Below are 23,219 nucleotides of genomic sequence, written 5' to 3'. Positions count from 1 at the left end.
TGCAATAGCTGCAGAATGGGCCATACAGCCGGGAGGTTCTTTGCACTCCTGTGTTTCTGGTGAGTCTGAGGGAGTCGAGGGGCTTGAGAGGGATGGAAGAAGAGCATGATGCTGTAGAAGGAAATGTGGAAACCAGGAATTGAAACTGGAGAGGATGAGAAGGAAACATAAACTGTAAGTTGAAATGATTGACCAGGGAATCTGGGAGTTGACAGCCATTGCAGGGAGTTTGCTCCAGTCTTGGTCTGGATATTAGATTACACCAGTCTCTGCCTCACGTCTGTGCCTGTGAAAGTGACTCCCTGATACTGACTCTCCTCTTTGTCCCCTTTTAGGCATAGCCTGATGCAGATGTGCTGGCAGTACAACCCCAAAATGCGCCCGACGTTCATTGAGATCATTGAGATGCTGAAGGAGGACTTGCACCCCAGCTTCCGGGAGGTCTCGTTCTTTTACAGTGAAGAAAACAAACCTCCCGAGACAGAGGAGTTTGAGATGGACTTTGAGAACATGGAGAGCATTCCCCTTGACCCTTCCTCCTATTCGCAGAGGGACAAAGCTCTGGGGCGGGACAATGGGCCCTCCATGGGCCTCAAGGGGAACTATGAAGAGCATATACCTTACACTCACATGAACGGTGGCAAGAAAAATGGGCGGATTCTGTCCATGCCCAGGTCAAGCCCTTCCTAACACCTACTGTTTGGCCCAAAGGTTGTGTCTTTGCTTTTCTCCTCCATGAATCTCAGGACTCTTGTTATTGCTGCCACAGCGTATGACATACAACTACGAACTTTCTGTTCAGATTTTTAATCATTCTATGATTAAGAGACTTTTTGATAAGTTGAGTGGTTGTCAATGGACTTATCTGTGAACATAAATGGAAGAGGTTTCCATGGTGGCTGTCCCTTCTGTAGCCATGGTTCAAAACAGGAACTGACCTAATAAGTTAGGTTGAAAGAAGAAAATCCACATTTGCCAGCAAAGGAAATGAAAATGGATGATGTCTGAGCTACATTATAAAAGTGCAGAACAAAACTTCTGCAGTTCGTAAATGGTCTCAGAAGAATTCCAAGCTTGATGGCATCCTCTTCAGAAACATTGTTTTTTCACTACAGCCGAAGGATTTTAACACCCATCAATTGGACATGCCATTTCCTCAGATTGACCAATAGCTGCTGCTTTTCATACTTTTTTAATGAGTTAAATCCGTGTGTGTGTGTGTGTGTGTGTGTGTGTGCGCGCGCGCGCACACGTGCGCAGTATAAATACATGGGGTGTATATACAAAAATATACACTTCTTTTGTACATAAGTTTTGTATGTTCTCACAGAAGCGTCCCTCTTGTTGGAAGTGTGTACTCCTCTCTTTCCCAGTTTCCTGGAGTGATTGAACTCTAAACAGATTATTTTTGTACTAAGGACTCTTGGGAGTAGTTTTCTCTCATTAGCATATAAAAAAATATGCTAGGAGCCAAAGGAGTAGAAATCTGAGATTTGTGGCTACTTTCAAGACCAAACAAAACAGGAACCCCTAGACCTGCTATCAAGCTTTCTGTCCTTATTGCATTGAGAATATATATTGTTTGTTGTAACATATTTAAAATATTTTTAGTTTTAAATGTTAACTACCATATAAATTATTGACTGTTTCTGATCCTTTTCGGGGGAGAAGATTGGAGAGTTTGTTTGGTCTTAAAGTGGTACATGGATTTCGGAATGAACTTTGTTTTAGCTGATTACCCGCTTAGGAACTACAAAGCACGTGTTAAGTTTGTACTTGACAAGGCTTTCAAGTACAGTTTCATGATTTATATCCAAGTCAGCTGGCTCCAGTGAAAGCCCCAAGATACAGATGTTTGGACTTGTTGTTTGGCGGGAGATGGCAAAGCATTGTTTCGCCTCCTGTCGTGCAACTTCACTTTCTTTCCCTTCCTTGTGCACTTTTCCACAGACTTTGGAGAAAATGGCTCCAGGTGAAAGAACGAAAACTCTTAACAGAACAGAGACTAATCCAAGTGCCAGGCTTCTGGGCTCCCTAAGTGGAGTTGAAGCTGAACGTGACTGTGGGGGGCTAACCTGTGCCTGTCTGCAGCCTGCAAGGGCATTCAGCCTTGCACAGCAAGTGGGACTTTGGCATTTTCCTGAGATACCTGCACCATGCCTCATGGATAGTTACGGGGCCGTTTTGTTCTTAGCTAACGCCTCCAGCTCTTCAGGATGCTAACTTGTGGGTTTGGGGCTGGGCTTTGTTTTGCTGCTGTTTGCATAAATGGCAAAGCTGTTGGGCTTAGGGTGTTAGACAAGCATCATGAAACTACGTCTTTTACAGTGATGAAAGGACGTCCTGTCAGGGCAAGGGGCTGTAGCCGAGGGCAGTGAATGTAAGAAGCAAACCTCCTGGATGTTGCAGGCTATTGTAATGCGGGTGAAGGTTTCGAAGGGAGACAGAAGGTGAAAATCAGCAGCCTTGCTTTGTGGACAGCTCAGGGAGCCATGACTAACACAGTGGCCCCATGAGTTCCCTGTGTTGGGAATAAATGGTGCATTCCTGGCTCCTCTGGACATGGCACTAGGCAGGCATCTGTGCGCTTGTTTTCCAGAGCACGTGTAGCTGCTTCGTCCTCCCTGCAATTGAAAGACCAATCATTGAAAATAAAATACGGGATGGCGCTAATAGGGGGCACATCACTGATCCCTCCCTGCTAACCCAAAACCACAGATGCCTGGTAGCATAGCAGCTAGGTAGAGGATTATGGATGTGCTGCACCTCCTGAAAGGAACAGCGCCCTCTTGTGTTTGTAGGGCCTGACTCAGTCAGGACAAAAGGAGAAGGTACAAAAAGATGGTTCACAAAATGAGATGCAAAGTGTGTTTGCATAAATCTGAGGCCAGGATCTTACAGTCGGAAAGGCCTAGCTTGCATTCTTGTGCTTTACAAACTAGTAGCTATTTAGCAGCTCTATGCCACACTGCAGGGAAGAAGTATTCACACACTTTTCTAATTGAGAGGTTTCCTTTTTAGGGAAATTTTTATTTATTTTAATATAAAATAAATCACTGTAAAAACATACAATTTGCTTTCTTAAAACATACAAAATGTGTACATTTTTATCTTTAAAAACTAGGCAAGAGGGTGTGGTGGGGTTTTTTGTCCTGTTCTGGCACAGTCTACCTCAGTGTCCCATAAGTAGATTTTTAATATTGTGCATCTCTAGACTTGATGAAATAGTCTGGTCTGGACCTATTGTGAATTGGGGAAAATTGTTATCAGCAGATTCCAATACAAGGGACCAGTCACCGGATGGATGGGAGAACAGCAAGTCATTATTTATCACTTCACTTAAGCAGTAACGACCAAAGACCGTATTTGTGGCTCCAAGTAAGCAATGGCCATATTGCCTGATGCAGTCTTCTGAGTTCTGCTGTGATCAAGAAAATATCCTGATATGGACAAAATAGCAATTTCCGAGGCTTAATATTTTAAGCATTTGGACATCCTGATATAATGCCCTGAAATAGAATAAATGGCATTTGTTTGGAATAGCATATGACCAGTGTGGACCAGATAATCAACAGTGGTTAATAGGTCTGGTTTGAGTAGGACAGCTTGGCTTGTATCCATGTTCTCAGTTTATACTAGTGTGAATCTGGAGTAAATGCTAGCAGGCTGTGTCCCCTGAAGTACAACTTTCTCACCAGACTGTTGCTTTAGGATCATTGCAGAATAGAAGTGATTGTCTCTAGCTGCTATTGGCACTGTAGAAGACCATATACGTGCCCAACCATTGGAAGCCCAGATTGGGTTTGGCTGGCTTTCGTCGATATTGGTTGGCTCTGTGGAATGCACGTGACTTGCAGTATCCAGCTCCTTGAAGAAGGCAGGGAATACGTTCTGTGTTTTGTGGTCCAGGCAGTCTCTTCACATGGCATAAATACATGTTCCATCCTCGCATGGATGACTTCAGTCATCTCTCTTGCTCTGCATGTGTATTGGGGGCAGAGAGAGTGTTTGAAATCCTGTTCCTTTTTAAAAAGCATCAGCTGTTTCAGCAATTAGCTTTTAGAGCTGATGCATTTCTGTAGAGGTGAGAAGCACAATTGAAAAGGCTCTGCTCAAGCTCAAAGTTTGCTTTGGAAAGTCTTCATTTTTAGCCCACAGTTGACATTGTGGTCCACACTGTTAAAATTCTCTTGATCCTTTACCGCGTTGAGGCTCGGAAGATGCCTGGAGGGCCTTGCTGGGAACTACATTTATAACACCAGCAGGACCCGTGCACGAATAGAATTGGCGAGATCTGTGCTTGGTAAACAAAAGTGTCTGGTGTTTAGCTATTCCTACTCACTCCTTGGCAGAAAGGTGTTCGTAATAACTGGCTTGTTCTTATCCGTGGGGAGCTGCAGCTCTTGTGAACTTAACAGACGCGTATGGGAGCTGAAAGTGCCATGACTGTAACAGAAGCACAGGCTCATGATGCAGGAGAAATCCTGCCTTTTGGTGAGTGGCGAGGAGGAGAACAATAGCCCAGGACCTAAAGTGGAATGGCTAAGGATGAGCAGCTACAGCACATTAACTGAGAAGCCCTATTTCTCGTTGCCCAAAGCACGATTCACTGGCTATCATTGGTACTGGCAACCACAGCATAGGCCTGGATGCATACCCTTCCAAACATTCCCCCGAAAACTGATCCTGCTGCCTTGTGATGCAAGTAGGAAGTTGTCCCATCCCTGCTTCCTAGCTCCCCCCCCCCCTCCGCCCCTGGAAAGGGTGTCCAACCCCGCCTTGTAACACTACTTCAAAAACTAGAAAAGCCGTGAGTCTCTGTGTGCTGCACTGCTGTCGTGCTGTTAAAGCGTGAGAACAGACAGGCGTCTTGGAAGAATTTGCACGTTCAATTCAGTTGCCACTTTCTGAATGCCTCTTGCAAAGCGGGTGGTACTTCACTTGCAGTACAGCACCTTGCACTGCAAAAACCTATCGGCTAGGTTAAAAAATGTCTGTTGTGGCTGCTTGTAAATATTCTATTGTTGTACAATGGAAGAGCTAATTATCATTGACTAACGGTGCCAGCAGTGATTAGGTTAGACACGTGACCTGAAATAGACCAAGCTGCAACTTTGAGATCTTTCTTACCTGAGTAGCAGCACAACTACATTGGATGAAACAGGCTGCTGTTAGGTTGCTAAAGGGTACTGTGGATTATGGGTGGTATATCGGTTTCCTGTCAAATTTGTATTGTCATAATGGGACTCTTTTGCTTCATTTTTAGTATGTTGCATATGATGATGGTTTCGCTTGGGGAAATCCCAAAGTTTTTCCTCGTGTTATTTACCTAGCATATGGTGGCAACATCTGGAAGGAGGAGGACAGGAGTGAGGGAAATACCGTGCCAATTATCTTTGAGCCTCATTTTTTGGGGGAAGGGGAAAGGAGAGCAAATTCCCTCTTGCATGTCACTGTGCTACGAAGAAGGGGCCTTGAGCTCTAAGCCTTCACCACCGAGCTGGTGCCTCCAGATCCGACTGGAACTGAACACTTGTTTTACAAGTTAGAATTCAAACCAAAATATTTTGTGCCATAAATGTTTGCTGAAGAGGTACATGCTGGGAGTCCCATCAAATGATGTGAGATGGGTTCCAAGGCTCTACTTGCCTGCCTCAAAAGCCACCAGACGAAACTTCTCTTGGAACTTCTCTTTTACGTGGAGACTAGGTGTGCATGTTTTGCGTCATGAACTAATTGCCTTTGACAGCACAGTAGGTGCCACCGATCAGTTTCCGATGAGTAGTGGCCAGGGAAAGGAGCTGTTGAATGAATTGAAATTGAGGAATAGTAACTTCAGAAATACATACAAGTCTGAGATAAGATTAGTTGTTTCTATGAACTTAATAAAAAGGCCAATTTTAATTTATCTTCTGCTTGGCTCGATGTTAACTCTGCTTGCATACTGTACACAAATGCTGATGTAAGAGCATTAACATGCCTCACCCTGTTCTATTTTGGCTTGCCTTGTTATGAATAGCATAAGAATGAGGCCAACCGTAAATTCATCCTTTGAAGGAATTTGAATAATTGAAGGCATTTTTAAAACTTCTGTTTTTATCAAATACATGCTGCCATAAAATATGTCCTTTCTGAAAATAACACACCACCCGTGTCTTTCCAGAAGCACTTATTCTTGCAGTTCAGCACACGTTACTGTACCACAAAGCAAGCTATAAGAGTACAGGTGGAGAAGTGGTGATTTTTATATTATATAATAAAGTTAGTATTAATTTTTACAGTGTTACTCTTTTTTTGCCAAAGTAGTTGCAGTCAGCAAGAAAGAACGTTCCTGAAAGTCATTTTTGTTCTTAAATCCCTAAACTGTCCAAAATCCTAGTAAATGTTTCATTTCACTCATTCCAGAAAATCATGAGTGACGGACAGATGCTTTGGGCCAGACTTAAGGCCATGCCTAACTTTTTCAAATTCCTTTCAATGACTTACACTTAGGCATGCTCTTGAGCTGCCTGCTGAATCAGGTCCAAGGTTAACACTCTGCAAAGTATATTCCCAGTTTAGGTCTGGCTTTGTATTGCAAACTACTTGATAGTCTTTGTAATCCAATGAACATAAAAATATAAGTTGAACTGGGAAATATTGTTACCAAAGCACTCTTCCGTAATTTAAATTCACACAGCAGCACCCAGTAATCCTTCAATGCTCACTACTGAATATATAAGCCCTTCTCCCCCCGAAAATGATGGTTTTTTTAGAGAGGCCACTTTTTACTTTGGAAGGTTGAATTAAAATTTTAAAAGCCAACTTAAAAATGTTTAGCCGTATGTGGGGTGCAGAGTCCACTTGTTCAAGTATCAAACAGTTTGTGTTTGAGGAACTATGCAGATGTGTCATCAAACTCAGCCAAAAACCAATGTTGTTCTGCTTGTACCTTAAATAAACTGAAGGTGAGTTCAGTTACGTATTAGGTGAAGTTCGGTGAAGTCTTTATATTTTCTGTGTTTAATCTTGCTGCTCCTGCCTTCCCTTCTGCACACAGAAGGTCCCAGAATGCTGGTAGTCTTGCAGATACCTCTTTTTTGAAATAAAGGATCAAAACGTGCCATGGTTTTAAAAAGACAAAATTTAAAAAAAACCTTGATTTATTTTTTCAATGTTTTCATATAAGAGCCAAGCAGCGACAAGTATAAAAAAAGTTTGAATATTAAAAATCTTGCTGTGTGTAAAATATTGAACAATTAACTGTTTATATTAAAATTCTGAATAAATTATCCAAGAATAACTCTTGTCTCTTCTCTCTGTCCAGCACTGAATGCTGCTTTATCACAGTAAAGGCATTAGATTCCTCTCTTGAAATAAGCGATACTTTCAGTGGCAACATGAATGTTAAGAAGAAAACCCAAACCTGCCAATTTATAGACTTGTGGTGTGAGGTGTGTTTTAACTCCTCTGCATAATTGCTTGTGTGATCTGTTCTGGGTTCTGTCCTTAGGGCAGAGGAGTGCCGAGCCAGCGTGAAGCTGCTAGATACATTTGCAAGAAGGAATGCTTTCTGCCCAGAGATGTCTAGAGCCACCTTTCGCTTCTAGCAAGGGGGAAATTCGTTTTTGGTTTGGTTGGGTTCTCTCCCTCCGCCCCCCCTCCCCCGCCCGAGTTCCCTTTTAGAGAGAACTTGTCCCACATAGGCAGGTTAAATAAGACTGTTCCAGGAGTCTCCATGCCTAGCTGCAGAGTTGATCGAATGTGCTGGTGACCCATCTAGTCCGGTGTCCTGTGTAAAAGCTACAGCGGACTGAGGGAGGAAGGGAAGGGGCAGCTCTCCCACCCCATAACCAATCACGTGCCACAAGACACCAGGAGCTAGGCACCCCCTTTTGGCAGGTGTGTAAGTCTGCTGTTTGGTGGGAGTCCAGGAGATGGCTGTTTGCCTTCCTGGCTCCACCTCTGCCCTTGCGAAAGCAGAGCCCTGGTGCCAGAACCCTGCCGTTGGGGAGAGCCAGGGAAGGAAGAGGGCTGGTCCCAGTCAGTTTCCTTATCTGTGGCAGATTCTCCTTTTCATCTCCCTGGTCAGCGGTTTCTTGTTCCCTCCCCTCTGAGTCTGCAGGACAAGTCAACCCCACTCCCCACAAACACTCCTTTCAGCTACGAAATGTGCCTGATGCTGGGAGCACTGGGGCTGAGAAGGTGGGAATTGCAAGACTGGGTCAGACCCAGAGCCCATCTGCTTGGTCTTCTGTCTTCCACCCTGGCTGGCACCAGCTGCTTTCAAGGAAGACACAAGAACTCCATAGTGGGCTCTCCCTGAAGGGCTTGTCCTAGCCCCTAATAGACATTGGCTTGAAGCCCGGAGCTTGTGGTTTTAGCTTTAGGTACGTCTAAACTGCAATAAAACCCTGCGTCACACTGAGCCTCCGAGCCTGGGTCAATTGACTCAGATTGTGAGGGCTAAAAATTGCCATGTAGGTGTTTGGGCTGAGGCTGGACATCAGACTTTGATGCTGTCCAGGCTCCAGCCTGAGCCCGAACATCTACACGGCAATTTTAGCATCATAGTCAGAGTCTCTGAAGCCCTAATTAGAAGGCCTGGGCCAACAATGGCCTTGCCATGAGTCTAATCACAGTGTAGATGTAATCTTTACCACCAAGTGCCCTCATTCTTTTAATCTAGCTCAGTTCTTCTTCGAGTGGTCCCCGTGGGTGCTCCACTCTAGGTGTCGGGCTCATCCCGGCGCCGCTGATCGGAGGCTTTTCGTAGCTGTAGTCGGCCGGACCGCACATGTGCGGCAGGCTTCACGCAGTTTCCTCAGTCACGCGGTCCGGCCCCTCTCCCAGTTCCTTTCAACCGTCCTAGGCTGCTGACGGAGATCAGAGTCTCTCCTCAGAATTCCCTTCTTTCTGTAGAAAAGTTAAAAGAATTTCATTAGTTTCCTCACCTTTTACTTCGTTCGTTAGTTAGTGCTTGTTGTTTAAAAAAAAATTGTTATAATATTTATATTTATATAGTCCAAGTTGGACTTAGTTAGTGTTTTGTTATTAGTTCGTTTTGCTGTTGGAACCAGTTACTTCAAAATGCCCGGTTCACTGGGGTTTCAGAAATGTTCTTTATGTAAAGACCCCATGGCAGCGTCCGACAGCCACGACGCATGCATACGTTGCTTGGGGGAGTCCCATGTGCCGAGCAAATGTGCTCACTGTTCCAAGCTAACGGCTAGAGCACGTAAAGACGGACATGAGGCTGAAGCTCATCCTGTTCGATAAGGCTCTACAGCCTTCAGAAACTCCTCAAAGAGATCCTCCTATGGAGCGCAAGAGGAGGTCTTCGCCGTTGACGGGGGTCAGCTCAGAAGAAGGGAAAGAAAGTCTCCCTGGCCGCGGCCCCTCTATCTAAACGCACTGAGGGTGACCGACCCGGTACCTCCGGAACGGGTGCTCAACCCGCGAAACAAAAACCGGAGAAGCATAAGCTGGTGGTGTGCTCCTCCTCGGTACCGGCGCAGTCAACTGCTGTTAAGGCTACAGGGAAGATATTGGCACCGTTGGCTCACGGGCGGCTGCCTATGAAAGTGCCTGACTCAAAAGCTTCAGCACCAACCTTGCACCAGCACGGGAGACACGGCACGGCACCGCAGCCGGCACCGCTTCAGTCGGCGGCACTGACGGAGCAGGCGGCACCGGGGCACCAATAGCCCACAGCACCGAAGGCAGTGCCGAGTTGCAGTCAATCTGCGGTACCGGAAGTGGCACCGCAAATTATTATGAAACCGGCACCAGCGGACCACTGCAGCTTGGTCCTGCCTGAGGCACCATTACGAACCCTGGCTTCACCGGTGCGGCAATCACCGATATTAGTACTAGATGATGGGGTATTCAAACCTCCAGGCATTCCTCTATTGATGAGCCTCCAGCCATGCCTTCGGCTGTACCTACGAAGGCTCAAAGGAAGTCGGCTCCGAGAAGGGTGTCCCCTTTTCCTTCGCCCATCTTTTCGCCAGCACCGTCTCCCTCCCCTCCTAGATACCATTCTCCCAGGGAGCCTCGTTATCATCACAGCCCGCGTTCTCCGCACCGCCATTCGAGGCACCACTACACCTACGTTTACAGACACCCCATACCACATTTTGGGATGCATGCTTCTAGATCTCGTTCACCAACTTGTTCACCCTCGAGATCTTATGGTAGTAGATACAGCAGTGCTTACTCATCCAGAAGACCATCCCCCGACGGTTCCTATCGACATGGAGGTGGAGATCATTCCTCTCATCATTACATAAGATCTCGTTCTCCTCCTCACTCATGCTGTTGTCATGCTTCGCTGCATAGACACCAGTCCCCAGTGGGCTCATTACAACAGGCAGCCCCGTCGCCCAAGACTCTGGCGACTGCCTCCATTCCTCCTCCTTCTCAGTTGTCTGAACCAGAGGAGGGTCAAATTTCGGACTAGGATGTTCCTCCGCGCACAATATCTCCAGCCGACATTTCCTCATCTTCACCGGACGAGGCAGTATTTCAAGGAGACGCTTCACCCCCAGATGACAGTCGAGAATTCCAGGACCTTTTCAAACAGGTGGCGCAGACACAAAATGTTCAGATGACGGACGTACAGGCCAAACAGTATAGATTGCTGAAAAATTTGCACCTCAGGCAGCAGTCAAGAGCAGCACTTCCCATTGACGAGGCCATTCTCGAACCAGCCTCGGAGATCTGGCACACCCCGACTTCTGTCCCACCTACGTCGAAACGGGCGGGAAAGAGATATTTCGTTCCATCCAAGGGTTTGGAATTTCTTTTTACCAGCCGAATTCCTTGGTAGTGGATGCAGCCCTTAATCGTGCCAAAAATCCGCAAGTAAAAAATACAGCAGCGGAAAAAGACGTCAAGAAACTGGACATTTTTGGGTGGAAAGTTTACTCTTCCTCTACCCTCCTTCTTCGCATCGCCAACTACGCGGCACTTCTGTCCAACCATGGGTTCGATAATATTGCCAAGTTGGCAGAGCTTGCCCAAAACGCCTCCGAGGAGGATAAGGCTATACTCCGAGCCGTTGTACAGGAGGGGTATGCTTGTTCTAGGGCTAGTCTTCAGATAGCCATGGATGTTGCAGACACTGCCGCAAGGTCTATAGCCATCGTGATATCCATGCGCAGAGCGTCATGGCTGGCTGCCGCTGGGGCCCCTAGAGATTTGCAGGCAAAAGTCGAAGACTTGCCGTTCGACAAATTGAAACTATTTGCAGACAAAACAGATGAGGTGTTGCACACTGGCAAAGACTCGCGTACAACTCTTTGTACTCTTGGCATGTACGTACCACCATTCCGTCGCCGAAGGTACTTCCCGTATCAAAGGCGATATGATTTTCAGTTTCAAAGACAACAACCTTGTCCTTTTGATCATACTCGGTCCAAACAAAGACCTCAGCGTAGACGTCCTCAACCATCTAGGGCGACCAATGCGCTGCACGCAAAACAACAAGTTTGACTCTCCCGTCGGGGGCGCGATTACACCAGTTGTAGTTACCACCACTGCCGATGCCATACCCATCTTCCATCATCGCCTTCGGCCTTTTTACCATCGTTAGGCCGAAGTGACCACCGACAAATGGGTGTTGGAAATAATAAGATCAGGTTTCACCATCCCCTTTACTTCTATACCCCCTACCCATCCACCAACCCCATCCCTTTTCAGGGACCCTTCTCACGAAACTCTCTTATGGCAGGAGGCTACGCACCTGCTAGCTATCGGAGCCATAGAAATGGTCCCGGAAGAGTTCAGGGGTAAAGGTTTTTATTCCCGTTATTTCCTGACCCAAAAGAAAACAGGAGGGTGGAGACCGATTCTCGATCTGCGTCAGCTCAATGGTTACCTGCAGAAAAGACATTTCAAGATGGTAACTCTAACCACAGTAATTCCATCTCTAGATCACAACGACTGGTTTGCGGCCCTCAACTTACAGGACACGTATTTTCACATTACGGTCCATCCGGAGCACAGACGCTTCTTACGCTTCGTGATAAGCAACGACCATTTCCAGTACAGGGTCCTCCCCTTTGGCCTGGCGTCGGCCCCCAGAGTTTTTTCAAAGACTCTAGCGGTCGTCACGGCATACCTCCGTCGCCAGCATGTTCTCATTTTTCCGTATCTGCACGACTGTCTTATAAGGGCACCAACGCATCAGGAAACCATGCAAATGGTCGCGTTAACCAGAAGCACGTTCGATTCTCTCGGTCTGATAATAAACGAACAGAAGTCAACCATTGCTCCAACACAGAATATAAAGTTTATAGAGGCAATACTAGATTCTATCACGACAAGGACATACTTGCCCCTAGACAGGTTTCAAGCGATACAAGACCTACTGAAGGTCCTCGACATCGCCCCAACTGTATCCGTCCATATGTGCCTTTGTCTTCTAGGCCACATGGCATCTACCATGTTCGTGGTCCCACATGCAAGACTTCACTTCAGAAATCTTCAACATTGGTTGCAAAGAGTATACGTCCCACAAAAGCACAACATTCACAAGACGGTCGTTGTGCCACCTCATGTCCGCGATTCCCTACGTTGGTGGAAACGCTCAGAGAATCTCCTTTCCGGAGTCCCATTCCGTCGTCCTCAACCCTCCGTGCTTATAACAACAGATGCATCCCTCATAGGCTGGGGGGCACATATGGACAGCGAGCGCATTCACGGCAAATGGTCCTCCACAGAACAGACCTATCACATCAATCTCTTGGAGTTGCGTGCCATCTTCCTAGCATGCAAGCATTTTCTCCCACGCATATGGCACGCCACCATCAGGGTATTCACAGACAATGTGGCGGCAATGTACTATGTGAACCAGCAGGGGGGCGCCAGATCTCGTTCCCTCTGCGCAGAAGCGATACGGTTGTGGAACTGGTGCATAAGGAATGGCATAACCATCACAGTGTCATACTTACCTGGCATCAGCAATGTCATTGCGGACTCGTTGAGCAGACGATTCCCGGTAGATCACGAATGGGAGATAAGATCAGACGTCCTGCATTGCATCTTCCGCAGGTGGGGCATGCCGAAGGTAGACCTCTTTGCCACAGCGCACAATGCCAAATGTCCCCAGTTCTGCTCCAGAGCGGGCATGGGAAGCAGATCTCTGGGCGACGCTCTCCTGACCACTTGGCGCAGATCGCTCCTGTACACATTTCCCCCGACAGTCCTAGTCACGAGGACTCTGGAGAAAATAATGCTGAAGCAGGCGACAGTCATTCTGATAGCTCCGGCATGGCCAAGGCAGCCATGGTACCCGCTCTTGTACAGGATGTCGATATGCCCACCATGGCCACTCCCTCTTCACCCAGACCTGTTATCTCAGCAGGATGGAGCTCTCCTGCATCCCAGACTCAAGTCACTTCACCTCGCAGCGTGGCTGATAACTGGCTCAAACATGACAAACACCTTTGTTCACAGCGAGTTATGACTATTCTCATGAGCAGCAGGAAAGCTTCTACTCGGAAAACCTGGCAAAGTGGCGTAGATTTGTTCCTTGGTGCCGAACTTGAAACGTGCAACCTCTTGTGTCTTCTCTGCAGCACATCCTGGACTATGTCCTTCACCTTCACGATTCCGGTCTCTCCATGTCTACCCTGAAAGTCCACTTAGCAGCGATCAGTGCTTTCCACGAGCCTCTGCAAGGTTCCTCGATTTTTTTCCCATCAAATTACAAAGAGATTTTTAAAAGGTCTGATGAACCTACACCCACCTCACAGACCCCCTCCACCAGCCTGGAGCCTCGATCTGGTCCTGCGCACGATCATGCATCCTCCCTTTGAACCGTTGGCATCGATACCGCTACGGTTCTAGCCTCTACGAATAATCATTGACCCGGTGCGCATCTTGACTACTGCTTTGTAGTCACCTAGAGTGGAGCACCCACGGGGACCACTCGAAGAAGAAGGGGAAGTTACTCTCCTGGTGTAGTAATGATCATTCTTCGAGATGTGTCTCCGTGGGTGCTCCACGTCCCGCCCTCCTCCCCACTCCGGGTCTGTCTCTTTGTCTCATTACAGATTCCGGACGATGACAGGAACTGGCGGAGAGGCCGGACCGCGTGACTGAGGAAACCGCGCGAAGCCTGCCACGCATGCGCGGTCCGGCCGACTACAGCTACGAAAAGCCTCCAATCAGCAGCGCCGGGACGAGCCCGACACCTAGAGTGGAGCACCCACGGGGACACATCTCGAAGAACTATTGTTACTACACCAGGTGAGTAACTTCCCCTTCTTAGCCATAATGACATCTTGTGGCAATGAGTTCCACAAGCTGTCTCCTGAAAGCCTGTTCAAGGTTTGCTTCTGCCCCCAGCCAGGACTGTTTGTCCTTACAAGATTCTGTCCTATTGTGTAGCTGTGGGTGTTCTCATTGCCCCAAAAGAGGGCTTGTTTTTTATTTCTGAATCCTGCTAAGCTCTTGAATTCAGCAAGGTCCTGTGGCAATGAGTTCCAGAGGTTAATTTTGATTTTGCCTCCTTGCCTCTGGTGCTCTGCATCTCTCCTGCCTGCCCCCTGAGCACAGCTGGCTCTGGAATGGGAGTTGGCTATTTATACAGTTAGCAAGTAAACAAAACTTCAATGAAATGCGAATCCTGAAAAAGGAAGGAAATAAGGTGACCAGAGGGAGCAGCAGAAACAAGGTAGAAACTAAACCAAAGCCCAGGGAATGCTATGGCTGTGTCCTCCTGACTCACGCAAGACTTTTCTGCAGAAGATACTAGAATTCAGTAATAGAAAATGAGAGCAACCTGCCAGGAGGAAGTGTCTCCTGAAAGCCTGTTCAAGGTTTGCTTCTGCCCCCAAACCAGGACTTTTTGTCCTTACAAGATTCTGTCCTATTGTGTAGCTTTGGGTGTTCTCATTGCCCCAAAAGAGGGCTCATTTTTTATTTCTGAATCCTGCTAAGCTCTTGAATTCAGCAAGGTCCTGTGGCAATGAGTTCCAGAGATTAATTGTGCATAATATAAAGGTCATACTTTGTTTCTTTACATCAGTTATTTTATCCTCCATTGACTGTCCTCTAACTCTTGTATCATAAGCCAAGGTAGCACCTCAGGGGCGGACCCGCATAGACCAGGCCTTGCAAGGCAGGCAGGAGGCCTAACGGTGAACTCATTTCAGAATAGGTGCGTGTGTCAGGCAGCAGCTGACCAGCCCGTTCCCAGCTGTTCTAGCTCCGCCACCAGCTTGCGATTGCACAATGGACTGGAAGGAGATCAGCTCCCAGCTAAAACTGCTAGCTGGACCAGCTGCCTCTTCACCTGCTAGCTTGCCAAGATGGGACTCGCTCCTGTTGTGCAGCCGATCTTGGGAACCGATGAGCCCAGGACTGAAGGGTTGCTGTGCTCATGGCAGAGTGCGGCACTTTTCATTTGGAGGCTGCTCTTTCATTTTCGTGCGCTCCTCTGCTCTAATCCTGGGGGGCAGGATGGGGTGCTTCTGTTGGCTGCTGTTTAATACCTGTTTGACTCTAGGGGCTGTTCCCAGGCAGGTGGGAAAATGCATTGGTGTCCCACAGAGGGACCCATGTTGGAAGCATCTGTATCCCGGCTCCAGCTGTTCTGATCAAGGCTGGGGGCTGCTGTGCCTGGTAGTGGCAACATCTGCTGCTTACAGGAGTCCCCTTGGGACTTCCCTCCCCTGGGATCATGGTCAGCCCTTCCTGCTCTGGCCAGGCCTCTTGCCAGCTGCATCAACACACTATATGTGGGCTTGCTGATGGCAGGTTGTGGTGCTAAATGCTCCAAGCATAAAGCTGTGCATCCTCTTGGTCCCTGTGTTCTGCAGCAGAGCACCACCCTATCTGTCTCGCGGGGGACCCCACGGGAGACCTGGCCTTTCGGGACTCACCATGGCCGGTGCCCTCCAGTCCTGCCTGGCCAAGGCAGAGCCTCTGGCTGTGTTCATCATGGCTTCCCAACCCCCTCGCTGCCAACTCCTGCCTTGCCCGGGTTCCGTCATTGGAACTGAGAACCTGCGTCACAGCCTGTCATTGCATCACCCGGCGGCAGCGCTTCGCTCCCCGGAAGGCAGCCCACTTCTGCATTCTGTGCTACGTCCTCAGTGCTGCGGCAGCGGCCGCTGCTCTGAGCCGTCCCCCGTCCCCAAATTGCAATCTCTGCCCTTGCAGTTCTTGAGAACTCACAGAGCTCCGGCTCCTACCTCCGCAGGTTGATGGTCGCTTTGGACTGCGTGAAACAGGGGCAGCTTGTTTCATTTAACTGGCCTTTTCTTCCCCCAGCCAGGGATGCTTGTGGCGGGAAAGCCAAGGGCTGAAAAGGACACGTGCTGTACGGATGCCATCTAGTGCCTCCAACGCTGCCGGGAGAAGCCCCTTCGTGCCCTTCCTGCTGGCTGCGAGGCTGGGATGTGGCTCCAGCTAAAAGGTCCCTGACCCAAAACTCACGTGCAAGTGCTTAAATCATGCAGCCACATTTCAAACTCTTCTGAGTGGCCCTTCAAGTGATCCGGCCAGACTTGTAAAATAGGGCAGGTCTCCTCCTCCAGGGTGTATCTCCCAGGTTCAGCCATGGGGTTCAGGGGTCTCAGTGTGGCCCAGAAGTCAGGTTTGAGGCTTCCATCTGGCCTGGGGATTTTTTCCAAGCTCAGGAAGGTTTGGATCCCAGGGTTTGGTTCAGGCCAGTCTCTCATTAATGGGAATTCAGGGAGGCGGTAGGTACAGATAGTTCAGTCCCAGTGAAATCCCCTTTCTTCTTGGAATCCAGCCAGAGTCAGTCTCTGTTCTGGGGCATTGTGGGGGAGGTCTGGGGTGGATTCCCTAGGGAGGGGGTGGAATCTCCATCCCTAGAGGTTTGTAAGTCCTGGCTTGACAAAGCCCTGGCTGGGATGATTGAGTTGAGGTTTGATCCTGCTTTGAGCAGGGGGTTGGACTCGATGACTCCTGAGGTCTCTTCCAGCCCTAGGCTCGTATGATTGTGGATCTAGCACTACAGAGCCTCCTGCACGAGGTCTTCAAATCACGGGATGAATGCAGGAGAGACTCCACGGGGGCCTGCAGGTCTAGATACTGCAGGCCCCATGCCGGCCTTTTCCTGAGGAATTCCACACGGCGACGAGAGGCGCTGGCATCCTACCCATTGCCCCTGGCGTCCTAGCTGTTCCCAGCAAGTTGAGATCATGCTAGTGACAACTTTGGCCTTCTGTCTGCCCCCAGCGCTGCTCCCGGCAGGGTCGACAGACCCCTTGGCAGCATTGTAGGGAAAGGGGGTTGCTTGAAAAAGAGCTGAGCTTGGCTGCGTCCTCCAGCACCTAGGGACTCTTGAGCGGGCTCGTCTGAAGAGCCGCTGGACGGAGCAGCCGGCATTGAAGTCCTTTCCAAAGGTGAGTCTTGGAGGTACCTCGCGAGGCTGCGCAGGGCTGAGACGAGCAAACCGGAGAGGCTACGTTCCTGGCTTGGTAAGCAGGGCTCTCCTGAGAAGATTTGCCCTTTGGAACAGGATGGGCCTGGAGAGGTGGCTGCTCCGCCCGCAGGTTGGGCGCCATTAAACATCCATAAATCTCCTGACCGAGCAGATCTGTGGGATTGCCTGTCTAGCTCAGGGGTGGGCAATAATTTTTTCAAAAATATTTGAAGTGGCCCTGAGGCTGCTCTGGAAGGGGGGGCCCTAAAATGGAAGGGGCAGGACCAGGATGCTTCCAGGCTTCCCCACCCCCAGACCATGATTGGTGTGGAGGTGGGGGAGCCCTTTGCCCCCCCGCTTCCCACTAAGCACCCATGCCCCTGGCAGGGCGGGAAGAAGCTTTGGATGCTCCCCCACCCCCGGGCCAATTAGGGCTGGGGGCGGGGGAAGTGCACGAAATTTCCTCCGCCCCGCCCCAAAAGCTTTGCCCCAAAGGACTTTTGCCCGAACGGGAGCAGCACAGTTTTTCCGCAAGAAGCACTGATTTCAGACCATAGGAAGTCAGCGTTCTTGCGGAAATTCAAGCGGCCAGTATAGACAGCTGGCAAGTTTCTGCTTTTGCAGAAAAACGTGCCGGTCTAGACACAGCCCAGTTGTTTACCGGGTATGCACGTACCTGGCTCCACGCCATTCTTATCACTCTTACGAGCTGGGACCGAGGTCAAACTTGTGGACTGCTCAGTAGTTTCCCAGTTCAAGGCATGGCTTAGAGCTGATAAAGCCAAGCTGCTGTTCGGGCTCGCAGGGTCCCAGGCGATGCTAAGCTGGGTACAGCAGGGATGGAAACTTCCATCTGAGGCCTGCGAAGCTGCAGGACCCACATGTGACTTTCATGTGACAGCTCAATTTGCGTCGCTTACTTCCAGTTTGGCTCCCCAGGAGTGCTGGGGGCTGGTGCGCAGGCCAGGGGGGCAGTGGTTTCTCTTTGAGCAGAACGGGAAGCCGTCGGTAATTGCCAGCCACACGTTGGCTGACGACATGAGAAGGGGCGTGAGCAGCGCCCTTCCGGGCCTCCTTTGCCTGTGTCACCTCGCAGGGTCGCTGTGGGTGTCAGTACGCCACTGAGCTCCCTCGGGCCAAGCAAATCGCAGGGCCGGGGCAGAGAAGGGGGGCGGGTTTGTTTGTGATTTGAGAAAGGGGAAGTGGCAAGACATCGTGTTGCCCTGAGTCCGGGCAGAGATGCCGGAGGAATAGGCCGATGAGGCGGCTGTTGCGGTGAGCTGGGGAGAGGCTTCCCACACCTCGGGTAAGACCCAACGTACAGGCTCTGCCCCTCGCTCCCAGCCCTGGGGCACTTGTTTGCTGTAATGGCCTGTGGGAGAACGGACGAGATCTGTGGGAGCCGGGGGGGGGGGGGGGGTTGTAATTCCCTGCTTCTTCCCTCCCCTGCCGCCTTGCTGTGAGGGCTGGCCCGAGGGCCCTAGGAGGGGGGATGTCTGAGGTGATGGGGGAGAGCTCGAGGGCTGTGGCTGCACTTTTGAGGCCTCCTCTTTGCCTGGGGGAGCTGGCGGGATCAGGAGCTCTGGGCCAGGCCAGCTGCTTGGAGGGAAGATGCTCTTGGCCGGGGCTGGAGTTTGGGCAGCTGCTCTGGCTCCAAGGCAGGCTCCCGGTTGGCTTGGGCGGGGTCTGGCTGGGGGCTTGTCCGGCCTTCCTGGGTGTAGCACCTGAGAGCACCCCACGGTCAGTGCAGGGGGCAGCCCTGCACCCTGGGGAGGGAGGCAGGGACGGTCCCCGGCCTGGCCCTGAGGCTCAGTCTTTGTCCCCCCAGTGTAGCTCCCCACCCGCCGCGTCCTGGCACGACGGTGTTCCCTGCTCAGGGGTGCTAGCGCCCTGTTGGGATGGCTCCTCTCTAGGCCGGGAGCAGCGAAAAGGAGCCGCTTGTCCCCCTGTCTCTCGGTGACCTGCAGGCCCCACCGTGGTCCGAAGAGGGGACAGGGGTCGGAGTCTGGCCCCACTGCCCACGGCCTGCCCACCTGGGGCCAGAGGAGGACACGGCTCGTGCGCTAGCCGCTAGGTGGCAGTGCTGCCCATCCAATAGGACAGGCCTGTCTCCCAGCCGCATTGGGCAACCGGGCGACGTGACTCAGGCTTCCTGTTTCTCACAGCGGCCACCGGTGCTGCCTCTCTTCCCCCCCCTCCACTCCCCTTTGCAAAGACGCCTGCCCCAAGCTGAGGTGAGGGGCTTTCGTGCTGCTCCTCTGCAGAAGCCCCAGGTGCCAGCTCCCCTCCCGCCCCGCGGTGGCGGTGAGGGGTAGGGCTGTCAAGTGCCATGCACCGTCACCCTGGGGCTCCTGGGCTGGGGGCAGCTCCCGCTGGCGCTTCCCTCAGCCTGCGTGCATGCCCCACTTGTCCTGAGGCTGCAGGCCACAGGCAGGCACAGGGCGGAGAAGGCTGTGGGGCTGCCCCATGGCTCCTGCAAGAGGAGCCCCACTGGCCCCCCCAACACCCACTGGCAGCACTGGAAGAGAGGAGGGGCCCTGAAGCCGCAGCTAGGACTCGGCAGGAGACGTGGCCCTGGGTGACAATCCGGAGCATCCCTTTGGGGCCCGTGTGGTCTGACAGCTGGAGTCTCACCCAGGGACTGGCTTCAGGCCTCATTGCTAGCGAGAGCGACCGCGTCCCCTGCAGGGTGGTGTCACCAGCTCGGCTGCCTAGGGAGGGGACCCAGGGAGGGACTGGGGACATGCTGATTTGGGGTCAGAGCCAGGAGGCCTGGCCCAGCCGTAGGCCACACCCCACTAGCTCCCTCAGGCGGCTGGATGCTCCGGGAAGGCAGCGTGTGAGGAGGGGGCTGGCTGGAAGAGGCGAAGCTCACCCCCTCAGCCTGAGGCGGCTGCCTCCCCTTCCCTGATGCCCAGTAGGCTGGAGCCCAGCCCAACCTCCTGGCAAGGAACACGGGCGCTGCCTGGCCGTTTGGCCTTAGAACAGGCTCCGATGCGGGGAAAGGCCCCAGCTCTTCTTCACACAGCGTGTAGTCAACCTGTGGAACTCCTTGCCAGAGGAGGCTGTGAAGGCTAGGACTATAACTGAGTTTAAAGAGAAGCTAGATAATTTCCTGGAGGTTAGGTCCATAAAAGGCTATTAGCCAGGGGATAGAAATGGTGTCCTTGGCCTCTGTTTGTCAGAGGCTGGAGAGGGATGGCAGGAGACAAATCGCTTGATCATTGTCTTCGGTCCACCCTCTCTGGGGCACCTGGTGCTGGCCACTGTCGGCAGACAGGATACTGGGCTAGAAGGACCGTTGGTCTGACCCAGTACGGCCGTTCTTATGTTCTTATGAGCCTGGCTGGGCAGGCTGGTGGGCCAAGGCCTAGATGGACACTGTCACAGCATGGCCGTGGGTGAGAGGTCCCGGCTGGATGCTGTTCCCTGTGCTGGGGCGAGAAGGCTCATCTGGGCACCACTGGAGCCGTGTGGAGTGTGTGTGACCTCTGGAGCTTGTGCCCAGTGAGAGGGGATGGGAGCCCTTATGGGCCCCACTGTCCTGCCTGAGCTGTTTACACTGGCCCTTTTGCCCGAACGGGAGCAGCATAGTATTTCCGCAAGAACACTGACAATCTTACCTGAGATCGTCAGTGCTTTTGCGGAAATTCAAGCGGCCAGTGTAGACAGCTGGCAAGTTTTTCCAGAAAAGTGGCTGATTTTCCGGAAAAACTGGCCAGTCTAGACACAGCCATGGACTTAGGGTGAATCTTGGACTTTCAGCGAGGACGGCCTGTAGTCCAGTGGATTTATTTGATCGTTCTATGGTAAAAAGGAGCAAGTCAGCTATTTGTCAGTAGCACCGTGCCGGGATGCTTCTATGTGTGAGTTTGTAAACAAGTCGTTTTTAGGTGAGGGGTAATTTGGGGGTACTCAGACAAATCAGACTCCTGAAAGGGGGCCAATAGTCTGGCAAGGTTGAGAGTCGCCGGCCTAGAGCAAAGCAGGATTCCCATGGCTAGAGCTCTGCTCCTTCAGCCGGGCTGCAGGACCAAGGGATTGGGTTAAAAGTTTGGGACATCAGCTGGGAGGGGGAGGGGGAGTGCTGAGCAGCCAGCATAGTCAAGGGGTCCAATTTCACTCAAACTTTGTGTGAAGGGTCAGGTCTCTTATTCCATCTGAAGCTGTTTGGAAATGAGGCCCCCTTTAGCCTGATCAGATGCTGTGGGGAAAATTTGCTGGAGACAAGATTGGTCCAGGGACATTTTCTCCCTGCTGCTGGTACTCCCAGAGCAGGGTTTGCTGCAGAACCCTCCGCACCCCCTGCTCCCCCAGCTGCTGGCTTGCCGGCTTCCAAGCCTCGCTTCGGCTCTGCATTTACCAGGCGGCATATCCTAGGGCAAAGCTAGAAACCCCAGGCTGGTGTACACCTGGAGTCCATCTGGCGTTTCCACGGGACGTGGACCCAAGACCCCGCCGTGCTGCCGGAGTGGCTGCCGGATTTGGCAGCCGATCCTCAGCGTGAGCAGGAGCGGAATGGGGAGCGATTTGCCAGAGAGGGGAAAGTTACTGCTGTGCTAGGAGTCTGTTGTATTTAGTTCCGATCCGCGTAGGGAGCAGCACTGGGTCCTAGCCCGTCCCATCCCGCCTGCCCTTGCGGCTGCAGGAAGTGTGCATGGCTCCTTCGCGCAGGTGGGAGATATAAAGCACAAGCATTTCCCTCTGGCTGCCTCCTCTATCAGCTGATACTTTGGACAAAACACTTGGCTCCTCCACTCCCCCCTCTTGGCAGCTCCTGGGCTGGAGTCTGCGGAGCTGCCTCAGTCCGGGCTAGGCTCTGCTTTGCAGCGACTGCACCCTCGCCTTCTGCTTGGGCTTGATCCCCGAACGGGGCGCCGAAGGCCCCCCGATGGCCGACTCGCTGCTCAACCACTCCTGGCCGTCCTTCTCAAAGCGCTGGATGAAGAGATGGTCCTTTAAGCGAGGTAACGTCCCACCCGCGGGGGAGCCCTGCTCGGTGGTTCTGGGGGACAGCTGCAGAGCAGCGCGGACACCAGGCCAGGAGCAAGCTGGGAGCTAGCGGAGTCTGGCTCGCTTTGGCAGAGCAGCTGTGTTTAGAAACGGGCCTTTCCTTGCTGGACGGGATGCTGCATAAATATTTGTTAATGCTTTTTCCTTCCCTTTAATCTTCTCTTCGGGGCACCTTTTAAGTGCTTCTAGCAGCTGGGTAATGGGTCAAATGGCAGCCTTCTGGTTTCCTAACGAACTTGATTCGTTGCTCCCCGAGGGCTGGATGGGGCTTTATAGAGGCGGCCGCGCTGCGGGTTGCGCCATGCTGAGAGCTCAGCTGCCAGAGGTGGGGGTGCCAAGGGCTGGCAGCCCCTCTGGTGCTTTCGAGGAGACCCCCTGCAGCCGATGGGCTGACACAGCCTTGATGGGAGCTGCTGTGGTCTGAGGCCCCGCTTTGTTAATTGCAGACCAGCGGTGACTGAGGAGACAGATCCTGGCCTGGGGGTGCGTCTGCCCCAAGCTCTGTGTAGCTTTCTCTGAAAACGTTTTGCTTTTGGCTGACATGAGGAGCATGAAGTTCACATTCACTTGGGCTTGGCTCATCCAAGACAGGCCCCATTTCCTGCATAGCCCCTCTCTCCCCACTTCCCTTTCTGCCTTTTCCCCCCGGCACGCCCCTCTCCTGAGCGGAAGAGCCTCGCGCAGGGTGGGCCTACGACTCAAATTGAGGGATACCTGGAAAGTCATGCTGAGCAGGAAGCAGAAATTGGCAGGGGACCAGGCTGATTCAGGTTAACCCTTTCCAAACCCGCATGTGCCGTGGCAGCTGGCTGGGACGCAGGCA

At 51.4% G+C, this 23,219-nt stretch overlaps 2 protein-coding genes and 1 long non-coding RNA gene across 13 annotated transcripts in view; 2 read left to right on the top strand and 1 right to left on the bottom strand.

The window, feature by feature from the left end:
* Positions 1-7,282, top strand: part of INSR (insulin receptor) — a 133,856-nt gene extending 126,574 nt beyond the window's left edge. For all 5 annotated transcript variants that reach the window (XM_075902958.1, XM_075902957.1, XM_075902956.1 and 2 more), the window contains one exon: positions 336-7,282. In XM_075902958.1, the coding sequence (XP_075759073.1) occupies positions 336-690 (355 nt within the window). In that variant the 3' untranslated portion in view covers positions 691-7,282. The remainder of the gene's footprint in view (positions 1-335) is intronic.
* Positions 6,747-18,535, bottom strand: LOC142819023 (uncharacterized). The gene is made up of 2 exons (XR_012896704.1): positions 18,060-18,535; positions 6,747-8,895 (listed from the first exon to the last, which is right to left on the bottom strand). It is a non-coding gene; the product is annotated as an uncharacterized LOC142819023 (long non-coding RNA).
* A 256-nt stretch (positions 18,536-18,791) lies between these two features.
* Positions 18,792-23,219, top strand: part of ARHGEF18 (Rho/Rac guanine nucleotide exchange factor 18) — a 95,909-nt gene continuing 91,481 nt past the window's right edge. For 5 of the 7 annotated variants that reach the window (XM_075902936.1, XM_075902933.1, XM_075902934.1 and 2 more), the window contains exon 1: positions 18,793-22,350. In XM_075902936.1, the coding sequence (XP_075759051.1) occupies positions 22,275-22,350 (76 nt within the window). In that variant the 5' untranslated portion in view covers positions 18,793-22,274. Of the gene's footprint in view, positions 22,351-23,219 lie in introns of all 7 variants that reach the window. The other 2 variants (XM_075902935.1, XM_075902937.1) reach the window with 2 other exon arrangements.

The sequence above is a fragment of the Pelodiscus sinensis genome, chromosome 19 (genome assembly GCF_049634645.1).
Source record: "Pelodiscus sinensis isolate JC-2024 chromosome 19, ASM4963464v1, whole genome shotgun sequence".
Classification (NCBI taxonomy): Eukaryota; Metazoa; Chordata; order Testudines; family Trionychidae; genus Pelodiscus; species Pelodiscus sinensis.
Note: the sequence above shows the minus strand (reverse complement) of the source record. Positions and strands in the feature narration are given on the sequence as shown.